The sequence below is a fragment of the Anoplopoma fimbria genome, chromosome 4 (genome assembly GCF_027596085.1).
Source record: "Anoplopoma fimbria isolate UVic2021 breed Golden Eagle Sablefish chromosome 4, Afim_UVic_2022, whole genome shotgun sequence".
NCBI classification, from domain to species: Eukaryota; Metazoa; Chordata; class Actinopteri; order Perciformes; family Anoplopomatidae; genus Anoplopoma; species Anoplopoma fimbria.
Genome location: NC_072452.1, coordinates 25,157,199 through 25,167,785, shown reverse-complemented (window position 1 = coordinate 25,167,785; position 10,587 = coordinate 25,157,199). Strand labels below are relative to the sequence as shown.

Genomic DNA, 10,587 nt, shown 5'->3' with positions numbered 1-10,587 from the left:
CGGTGAGTCATTAAAACCAGATCGGCTCTTTTCTGGTTCTGTATCGATCCTCCAGAGAGGAATCGGTCCTTTCTCTTGGCCTGCCTCCGCAGAGAGGTCAAAGGTCAGCGTCGGTTACAGAACTGTGACCCTGCAGCTGCTCGGCACTCAGCAGCTGAATACTGATTTGAGGAGTAAAGTCGAAGGTTTTGATCCGCAGTGGGAGGAAATCTGTCGGAAGTATAATTTATGATTTACTGAAGGACACCTGGAGGTTTGGACAGAATGAAAAGTACTTGTACTCTACTTGAGTGTTTCCATTTCCTGCTACTTCTACTTGTCCTACACTACATCTCAGAGGTACATGTTGTACTTTTTACTTTACTACATCTCAGAGGTACATGTGGTACTTTTTACTTTACTACATCTCAGAGGTACATGTTGTACTTTTTACTTTACTACATCTCAGAGGTACATATTGTACTTTTTACTTTACTACATCTCAGAGGTACATATGGTACTTTTTACTCTTCTTCTGTGCCAGTAGGGGCTGCTAAAGCAACATGACGTTCAACTGAAGCTACCCCCACTGCATTAACCAGCATTTATATGTTTTGTTCCTTAATATTTCAGCAGCTTGTTCTAAAGAGATAAAGTGACATTTAGTTTAGTTTTTTACTAATCCTCCTTTATTGCATCTTCTCAGTAGTATTTAACTTTATTTGACTCATTTAATGAGTCAAATGAAACATGAAGCCCTGACATGATGGTTCTGTTCCATTCAGGGGTCTCAGTAAACCAGCACCAGCACCCTGAAGCAGCTAAATGGTATTCAGCCATCATTGATTTTATTGTTTACACCTGCGTTCCTCCTATTGTGTCAAAATGTTTTCTGTGAAAAAGTCTAAATGGTTGATTTCTCAGTGGAAACAGCCATTACCAGTTATTAGTTACACCTGTGATCTCTGCTATGATAAAACTCTACGAGTCAGCAGGTGGATTTATGTTTCAAGTGACTTTAGCATATTAAGTGTTGCACATGAAAAATACAAATACCTGTACAAGGTACGTAACTGTATTAAATACCAGTACTTTATTAATGTTCAGTTTTATTTTGAACTAATTGGTGTGTTGACTGATTTTATGAAAATGGAGTTTTGCCATAATGCTACTTGCAAATCCTACAGTTAAGAATTATTTAAATGTGAATAGTAAATTGAAACTGAATCATGTTGCCCATAGTCACAAAAATACCTCTGTAGAGACTAAAAAAGGTTTGAAAAATATAAGAAATGTAGTAAAAATATCTATATAAATTAATAGTAAATTATATGGAAAAGGAGAAAAAATGTGGGTCCAAAATTTGAAAGTATATTTAAGTCGTAAAATTGAAAAATAATAAAAAGAAAATGTCAAACAGGGTCTTTCAATATTTTCTCCTTACACCTCCAACCTGTTATAGAATTATAGGTTCTGATCTGAACTAGTGTACATGTACCATCCTACAAGTTCTAAAAACTTGAAGGACAGGACATGTAATATTTTTTTATTCCCAGTATATATAATTAAATCAGTTAAATCTTCAGCAGCTTTATTGGAGTTTGATGCTGCATTCACAATCTACACAGTCAGTAAAAACAAGATGAGACAGACCAAAAGGGTTAAAACAGTAAATCACTTTTAATTTAGTTCTCTCATCGGCAGGTGAGCTCAGTTTTTTTAAACATGATGACGAATGAAGTGCATCGGTAGTAGAAGCCTGACAGGATTTGATACATGATTTGAAACATGCTCCGTTCAGATGCGTCCGTGAATCCACATGTTACAAGCCAACATTACTCAAATAAAAACCACGACAGTTCAGCTCTTGACCTGATAGAATAAAAAGATAAGACAGATCCATCGCTAGACACAACGGTGGCAGCAATACACAGGATTGCCCAAGCAGTAAAGTACACGTTCCTTTAAGAAACAGGGAGAGAGAACGCGAAAAAAAACCTAACCTCTGGGTTTTTCAATCCCCAATTCAAGTAGTATTTACCCTTTTTTTTTCTCATGTGTTTGCGTGTTTTGACTTTTGTTTCTTAATAAATTCAAGTTCAGCGTGAAAAACAAAAACAAACAAAAGATGACAAAAGTCCAGATAATACATGTTGGTGGAGGAAGAAAAAAAAAAAAAAAAAAAAATGATAAAGAGGAGTGACATTCTGGGTTCCTCTGAGGGAAACAAAAAGCAGCAGGTGAGAAAGAAGGAGGAGGAGGAGGAGGCAGCCATCTTCATGACACATGTAAGAGACCGGCTGTGGTGATTTGACAGTGAAAGCTCTCAACCAAACCTGTGTTGATTACTAACAGAAATCCATCTGAAATACTTTACACTTTAACGTTTAGGAGCGAGAACGAGGAGGAGACGGGTCAGAAATCAGGGCGAGTTTGTGCAGCGACCCGAACTCTGACTTGAAATGAATCCCTCCTCATGTCTGCTCCTAATCTGCAGCGTAAACGGCTATCTGTTATATTTTAAAGGTTTTGTCTAATTGGTTCCTGCTGCGTTTTAACAATAACCGCTCAGTTGAATCGTAATCTAACTCAGGTTTGGAGCTGAGAGGTTGTTTTCTTTTCTCTCCCCTCACTGGCGCTGGGTGGAGTAGCGGCCCTCGTTGGGGCCCGCGCCACGCCCAGAGCCGAAGCTGGGTTTCTGTGCCATGCCTCCGCGGGTGGGCGGGCCTCGGGGTCCTCCTCCTCCGCCGCCCCGCCACCCGCCGCCTCCTATTCGCTCCCGGGGGCCGCCGGGACCTCCTGGACCGCGGGGCCGAATGTCCCGCCTGTCGCCCTCCCTGGCCGACCGGGTCTTCTTCTCCTCCACGTTCAGCCGGACGTCGCCTCGGAACTTGATGGGCTGAAGAGACGAGAGAGAAAAATATAAATGAAAACTTGCAGCTTTATAAAGTTTACTTTTGTCCCAACTGTTTTACATTTATCTGAGCAAACTCAATATGGAAATCCCCAAAAATTAACAAAAGAACAGTTGCAATGATTAAAACCCAAGAAAACTGAATTTCAAATATACAAGCTACATATGCATGAAGACCATCTGTCTCACCCGGTTGCTGAGGATCTTCTGAACCGGTTCAGAGTCGTCAAACACCACAAAGCCAAAGTTGGGTAGCTTCCCTCCGCTGTTGATCCTGAGCTCCAGGACTGTTCCGTACTCTGTGGACCAGACGAGAGTTTATTTACCATCAAGGTCACGACACAAAAGGTTGGAAATTCTTTTGGAAAGTTTTTAGGCTGTAAAGTCCGACTCACGCTCAAAGAACTCCTTGAGCTCGGTCTTGTCCACGTCGTGAGGGACGTTTCCAACGAAGAGCTGCTGGGCGTCGGGGTACCGGACCACCCGGCGACCCTCCGTCTCGCCCTGCTCGCCTTCCCGAACTGGAACAAGTCAACAGAGGGACACTTAGAAACTAGAATCTACGAGTTATGTCATGTTTTTTCAGTTTGAGCCCGTGTCTCAGTGTCTTGTGTGTGGATTTTAAGTTTGCCAGAGTATGTTTGTGTCAAAAAAGTCATAATCCACTGTGTTCTTGGTCTTTAAATGCAGGAGCTCCAAACAAAAAAACACATTAGAGAGTGTGGCACAACATCTGGCCTTGGATTGTCTCTAGTGTGCTCAGGACGGACATTTTGTGCTGCCTACGTCTGGTCAACAAAAAACTGGTCTTGCACTTTACTTCCATATTTAAAGTTTGAATGTCCACATCACGTTTTTGAGCGGCGTCTCTGGACTCTCCTGCAGCCACCATTGCTCTCCGTGGAGGTCAACAGAACATTAAGTTTGTTTTGTACCAGCAGCCTCGTGCTTGGTCACCTGCTGTATAGTCTGCATGTGTATTAGCGTGATGTTTACCTGGTCTGGGCCCTCTGTGTACCGGGGGAGGACCTCCAGGCCTCTGTTCCCTCGGCCTCTGGTCTCTCTGTGGTCTCTGTGTTGCTGTCTGGGACTCTGACTTCACCTCCACTCTGGGCTGAAAGAGTCAACACACACTTTAGTAAGAAGAGAAAGAAAGAACGGGAAGGTTCAGGACTTCAGCTGAGATACATGAGGAGGAGGTGGAGCCAGGAGGTGGAGCCAGGAGGGGACGTCTGTGTCCAAAGACGACTCCACTTTCTGGGAGATTCAACAGTGTGGACCGAGGAAAGCTACAGATCTAAAACAGAGATATTTAAATGAGCTTGTAGCAAACCTACCGGTGCTGTGGGAGCGACTTTGACGACGTGTGGGGGGATTCCTGAGACTGGGACGGCCCCGCTGGGAGGGAGGTTCTTACTGGTGACGGACGCCCAGGAGAACGGCTGTGAGGAGACAGAACACGGAGACATTTAGGACTGATGGATCATGAGAGATCCATTATTTATAAATATAACAGCAGTTCACTTATACTTAGATTCATCTGAATAACAATAACAAGACCTACCCTGTTTTCTTCTGGAGCGGCGGGGGTGGGTTCTGCGGTGGGCGTGGCGGCGGGTTCTGCGGTGGGCGTGGCGGCGTTGCTTTTCTCCTTCTGGTCGTCGGATGCGTTGGTGTCTGTTTGCGTCTCCTGTGTCGTCTCAGGCTTCAGCTCCACTACTGGGGCCTCGACCTCCTTCTCAGCCTCGGGTTCTGGTTCTGGACTCGCCGCTGCCTCCTCCTCTTCCTCGTCGTCGCCAGGAACCGTCGGCTCTGAACTAGAGGAACGAGACGGTTACGCACAGATCTGCTGTTCAACAATGGAGACTTTAAAGAAACGACTTAAGAGTGATTTACATGACACCATATGAGGCATATTATGGAACATACCAGGGTGTCGGGTCGTAGAAGGTGGCGGACTCTTCCGGAGCGACGTCAGGTGACGGGACCCTCTCCTCGATCTCCTCCACCTCGTCCTCAGACTCTGAAAACACAAACACGTTCAGGACAACAAGCAGGATGTCCACTTCACTGAATATCAACACACATTTTCTTTAAAGCCTTTCCAAAAGAGGAACGGCAGTATTCGTCACGATGAAGCCGCTGTGTAGCCCTTCAGACATCAAACATTGAGCTTCAACCGTCATAAATAAAAGACAGCGTTACAAAGGAGGACGTAATCTCTAAAGAATGAGCAAGAGACTCGTAACTGAATTCCTCTTTAGCCGGATAATATCAGAGGGTTCATATCTGTAGAGGAGCCGGGAGGAAAAACAGAAATATGAAACAACGCTTTTTTAAAGACGTGGTCTCACCTTCTGGAGGCTCAGAATCAGAGTCACCGAACACCTCGTCCTGGTAGCGAAACACGTCGTTGTGGACGTAGAATTTGTTTGCGACCGTTCCCTGTTAGGAGGAAAGAAACAAAATCAATTAACTTTCGCTGCACGGACATAAAACACATCCGACTGTGCGGTTTGACAGAAGGTGGACCACGGACCTCGGGCGCCAGCACAAAGGTCTGCATGAACTTCCTCATGGGCTGCATGTTGTTGGACAGCTCGCCCATCACCTGCACCACCACGCCCTCGTTCAGCGTGGCGTGGGCGTCCACGTGCCGGATCTTGGTGTGACAGTCGCGGAAGCTCAGATCCATCACCCTCTTGTGGATCTCCTGCAAACAAAAGGGAGCGGAGGTTCAATAAGGAGGGTTTGGTATCATCTGCCTCTTGAATGCTGCTGCTCTCTGTTTTCCATTCAGCCTGCCTGTTCGATATGCTCTTATTGTAAATATTCATGACCCTTCTTTTCAAATGTGCTGCAGAAATCTTTTCCATATTCACAGAAACCAAATAACGTCTCCTGACTTTTAGAAAACTTGCTGCTCTGGCTTTTTTCTCAAAAATAAAAAAACAGTTTCAAACTCAGCAGCAGACTTCTTTCAAAAAACAGACTGCGCATTAGACGTGGGAGGTATTGGAATATGAAATTGGGTCGTTTTCCAGCTGCTGTGATGAGATTTATATAACCAGCACTTTTTCGCAAAACTTTGCAGAACTTGTTTGTTTTTTTTAGTTTCCCCGACATTGTGACGAGCTGCTCTGACATTTCCAATAAATGTGTTTTATATTGTTACAAATTTCTATCCCATTACATAAACAAACATGTACGGTATGGCTGACCGTTGGCGTTTCCACAAAACATTTAACTAATGACATTTTTTGATAAGTGACCATCAGTAATGTGGATTTAATGACTTGGTGTAAAAGGCATATGTAGTCTCATATCACGATAAATACAATATTAATATATTGCCCAGCCCTAACTATGTCATGAACAAATACATAGCACACCTTTTCTGCATGTATTCATCATCATGTTTGTATTCAGATGTTGCAGCTGCTTCAGTTCACATTCTTACTCCTCAGTGTTTCTCATTATGCAATATTAATTAATAAAAGAGACTGACACAAATTATTGGGACGGTTATGCAACATAAACACACAATGGTCATCTATCCAAGAAATTAATTACAAGCTTTTTAAATCCCTTCACTAGCAGAGAGCACGAAACCTTAACTGTCCCTTTTCGGACGAAACGGTTCCAGTAAACAACTTTCCTTTCATTTCCCCGCTCACAGAGTTTATACACGTGGGAGTTTAAGTGCAGAGCCGCTTTGTGTAAATAACATTTAGAGAGCCGTTATCTGCTGGATGAAGCCCACTTACAGATTGTCCATAAACAGCCTCCACTGGTTTGCCGTTGTTGTCCAGGCCGCCGTGCACGTAGGACGAGTTCTTTCCATAAAACCTGAGCGGACGGACACAAAGGGTTGGTTAGCATTCAGGGACCGCTCACGCATGTGTATTCATATTCATAACGAGGTTTCAGTGAACTCCGACAGGCGATCACAGGTGGAGGTCTCACCTGTGCAGGTAGTCGGGAGCCTGGTTCAGCAGTGTGTAATACTGTCGGACAAACTCTCGCCCGACCAGCTGGGCACTTGGCTTCTCCATCACCATTTCTTTGGTCAACTGGAAATCTCTGTGAGGAAGAAGAGGAGGAAGAGGGTTAGATGAACTGATGTCCTTCAATACAATCATCGTGTTGAAATTATTGTATCGATTGGTGATCAATAGAAAACTGTCTCAATTCTGATAAGTCAATAGTTTCAGTCATTTATCAAGGAAGAAATCAGCGTTTTCAGTTACTGAAATGTCTCATTGAACAATCTTTGAGCTTCTATTGCTGACATTTTTATTATCAGACCAAAAGATTAATTTATTACTTTGTTGTAGACTTGTTCCAGTGGATAACAGGCTGTTAGATACCGTTGTAGTAACAAACAGGCTGGATATCCAGGTCAGTCAGGGTTTTGCAGTTGTCATTAGCAACCATTTTAAGAAATTGGTATCCAATCACTGTGCTTTTTAAAAGTTACTGTTGAGCCCTGATATCAGCCCGTCTTTCGTCTCATTGCTCTCTGTCGTCACACGCATCAGTTTTCATTTCACAGCAGCCATAACAATTCTGAAAGATGTACGTTTGTGTGATGAATCATCCTGCCGCTCCGACAGAGAGCAGTCGGAGCGGTTTTGAAGTGTAAATCAGGTTTTGGTAAACGTGCACTCTGATTTGAACAACAGCACACAATATCCGACTCCCACCGCGCCAGGCGCTGTTTTTTTTTTTTTTTTTTTTAATTTGTTTTTCTGGACCGCTTTGAAAACGCCTCCGGCAAGAAGCGTGTTTGATCTGCAAAACCGACTGATTCTGACAAGCATCTGGGAGCACAGACCTGAACAACGGCCCGCCCAGGGCGCCAAGAGCAAAACCAAGACATTAGCAGTTTGTTTTCAGAACGAGTGGATTAAAAAAAAAAAAAAAACTATCCTGATATTGCACAATCATTGCACTTAAATGTCATTACCGTTGTCTCCTTCACAAATCAACCTAATGCACATTTAGAAAGTGCTTTCTTAATCGAGAACATGGATTTAAATATCGGACAGTAGCTTTTTGTAGAAGTTGGGTTATATTTGGACTTTGGTGCCGTTTGACCTTCAGATCTAAAGTCACTTCCTGTGACTGAAGTGACTCCACAAACTAAAGCTGAAAAATTCCTAATTAATAGCATTAATGAAACTGGCACAATTAGTTGGATATTAACCATGATTCCGAGCAATTAAATGTGCACCATTGAGGTCTAAATAAATGCTCCGCTCATAGAAACCTGCTGCAGCCTGGCACAAGGTGAAAGTGGAAGCAGCGATCTGTTGATGTCATTTTGGGTAAAAATAAATGTTGGTACAAGTTAATTTAGTTAAAGAAGTAACGAGATTCACTGAGAATAACGAGTTTCGTACAGTAGCAGGAATGTAGAACAGCATGGAAGTGCAATTAAAATACTCTGTCCTTCAAATCATTGAATAATTGCCAGAATGTGGATGAAAATAGTCCTGGTTCTCATTTTGGCCATAGTCACGCAGCCCTTCATGAATGACTGGACGCATAATCCACAGTAGGAACCGGACGAGCGTTCCTGACCTGAAAGTGTTCCAGAAGTCCCGTCTTTATGAGGACATTTTGTTCCCTTCACTGATTCCCTCCCTTCTATATGTACACTGCTCAACCCGCTCCATGTTTTCAGATGCAATGCCTAGATTAGATGGTTTATGGAGATTTTCCCTCTGGAGGCTGTAGCGTGCTCCAACACACCCACAGTCTTCTGTTTCCTGTACGAGTTTGTTTTGTGCGGTAATGCGATTCGGTGTCATTAAATACGAGCCGTCATGTATATGAATGTTTGCATGTGGTGCCTATACGCCTGTCGGGCTTGATGGATTGCCCATTTAGAGAAAGTTTTAAGTCCCTGCTAGTTGATCTTCACATTATTCCAAAATGCATTAAACTGGTCGCTGCCTGGAAGGTAGAAAATAAATGGATACGGCTGATATTCTGTGTTTTTGTTGCCTCCAACAATCCAATTTAACAACAATAAAACAATAGCGTCAATTTGCTAACTCCCAAGTCTGTCCATCGCAATCACACCCAAGTCTTACCGAGGATGCAAATCTATTAAAAACAGGACGCAAATATGTAGATTAATCCTACAAAAGCGTGCTGAAGTTTCCAGAATAAATTGTGCATTAATGGGGATAATTTCCAGCTGCACATTTAGCGCTTTAGTGAGCTTTTTTCTGTGCACAAACTGACTACAGCGGTCGTGTTCAGCGTGTGGATGTCTACGCGACTTTAAAACAATAGAGAACGAACATTATGGTCTAGAAGGGGTGTTGAATCGTGGATAAGGAGGCTACAGATACAGCTGGCGTAGTCTTTCAGCAGAGTCGTCTTTAATAGCCTGTCTGCCACACCTGTCCTCATGACCGGGGCCATCTGTTGTCCTGGCAAACACTTAGCAACCACCAACACCAGCATGCATTAACCAAGATCCACCGGGCAGAACCAGGAGGAGGAACTGGGAGAGCTGGGAGGTGTGGTGGGCTCTCAGGAAGGGTGGATGAAGGAGGATGGTAAAAGATATAATAGGTTATTTGAAGGCATTAAGTGCATATAAGGGCATGGCTGCACCACAGAGAAGCTTGTGTAAGAAAAAAAAAGTGTAAGAAAAAAAAAAAGCATGGCAGCCAGACAAAGGCCCTGCAGGGACCGGGCCTACACCACCCACACCCCGGGTAAAGGGGACTCATATTAGGGGTGGTGGTGGTGGTGGGTGGTGGTGTTTGCAGATATAACATGTGGGGTTTGTGGGTAGAAACAGCAGACGAGCTGCAGGGTTGTGGGCCCCAAAAAACTGGAGCAGAGCGTCGAGTTTGCAGCTGCAGCCCCAACAACACGTGTCCTCCAGAGCCGGTCCTCCACCGGGCTGCACGCTGCTCTCAGGCCGGGGAGAGGTGGCTGTCTGCGGGGTGAAAATTAAGGAGGAAGGGGGGTGGAGAACCATGTGTGGAAGATTGGGAGGAAAAACGTGGAAATGGAGGCAGGAAGGGAGGAGGCACGACTGGAGGAGGGCTGCTTATGGGCGGTGGGTATTTCCTGGAGACCATGCAAAATGGCGGTGGCTATGTCCTGGAGTGTGGACGCTATCACACGTGTTTAACCGAGGCCGCCATGCATGTGCTCTCCAGGAGGTAGACGGGCCCCTGAGAGGCGATTCCATTACATTACATTACATTACATTGAATTTTTTTTTTTTTTTTTTAATTATTATTATTTTTTTTTAAATAGAATAAATGTTTGTCCCGAATAGAACATCTTACCTGCAGGTTAATTATCAAAAAAAAATTTTTTTTTCAGCGGCAGCCAGGAACGCGAGCGGCTTCACGGCGTGCTGGAGTGCTCGGGCACCGGGTCGCAGCTACGCAACCGAACCTGATGTCCCGCCTCTTACGAGACGCTCGGCCAATCAGGTGGCGGCTGACGCGACTCGTCCGGCCAATCGGATAGGCGCGTTGACGTCGCAGCCAATCAGGAGGCCCCGCTGTGGGTCTGGCGATAGGAGCCAATCGCGTTGGAGTAATGGATTTCGAGGTGCGATGGTTTAATCCGCCGGTGCGGGCCGGTTGGTGTGAGCGGTGCACTGGAGGCTTTTCCCCGCTTAGGGGCGACAAAACTTTATTAGGAACTTCGAC

General features: G+C 44.5%; 1 protein-coding gene across 1 annotated transcript; it reads right to left on the bottom strand.

The window, feature by feature from the left end:
- Positions 1–1,619: 1,619 nt before the first annotated feature.
- On the bottom strand, positions 1,620–10,318 carry g3bp1 (GTPase activating protein (SH3 domain) binding protein 1). Its single transcript, XM_054597380.1, has 12 exons — positions 10,216–10,318; positions 6,860–6,976; positions 6,661–6,742; positions 5,433–5,606; positions 5,248–5,338; positions 4,823–4,916; positions 4,458–4,710; positions 4,231–4,335; positions 3,890–4,007; positions 3,289–3,414; positions 3,083–3,192; positions 1,620–2,878 (listed from the first exon to the last, which is right to left on the bottom strand). The coding sequence occupies exons 2-12, from the start codon at positions 6,952–6,954 to the stop codon at positions 2,609–2,611; spliced, it is 1,518 nt and encodes a 505-aa protein (XP_054453355.1). The 5' UTR covers positions 6,955–6,976; positions 10,216–10,318; the 3' UTR covers positions 1,620–2,608.
- Between the last annotated feature and the right edge of the window lie 269 nt (positions 10,319–10,587).

Bases quoted from the DNA above. Each gene is read 5' to 3' on its own strand.
- g3bp1 (XM_054597380.1), bottom strand. From the start codon at position 6,954: ATGGTGATGGAGAAGCCAAGTGCCCAGCTGGTCGGGCGAGAGTTTGTC. The intron at 4,917-5,247 runs GTGAGACCACGT...TTGTGTTTTCAG, and splicing joins TGATTCTGAGCCTCCAGAAG to AGTCTGAGGACGAGGTGGAG. The intron at 3,193-3,288 runs GTGAGTCGGACT...TCTGGTCCACAG, and splicing joins GCTCAAGGAGTTCTTTGAGC to AGTACGGAACAGTCCTGGAG.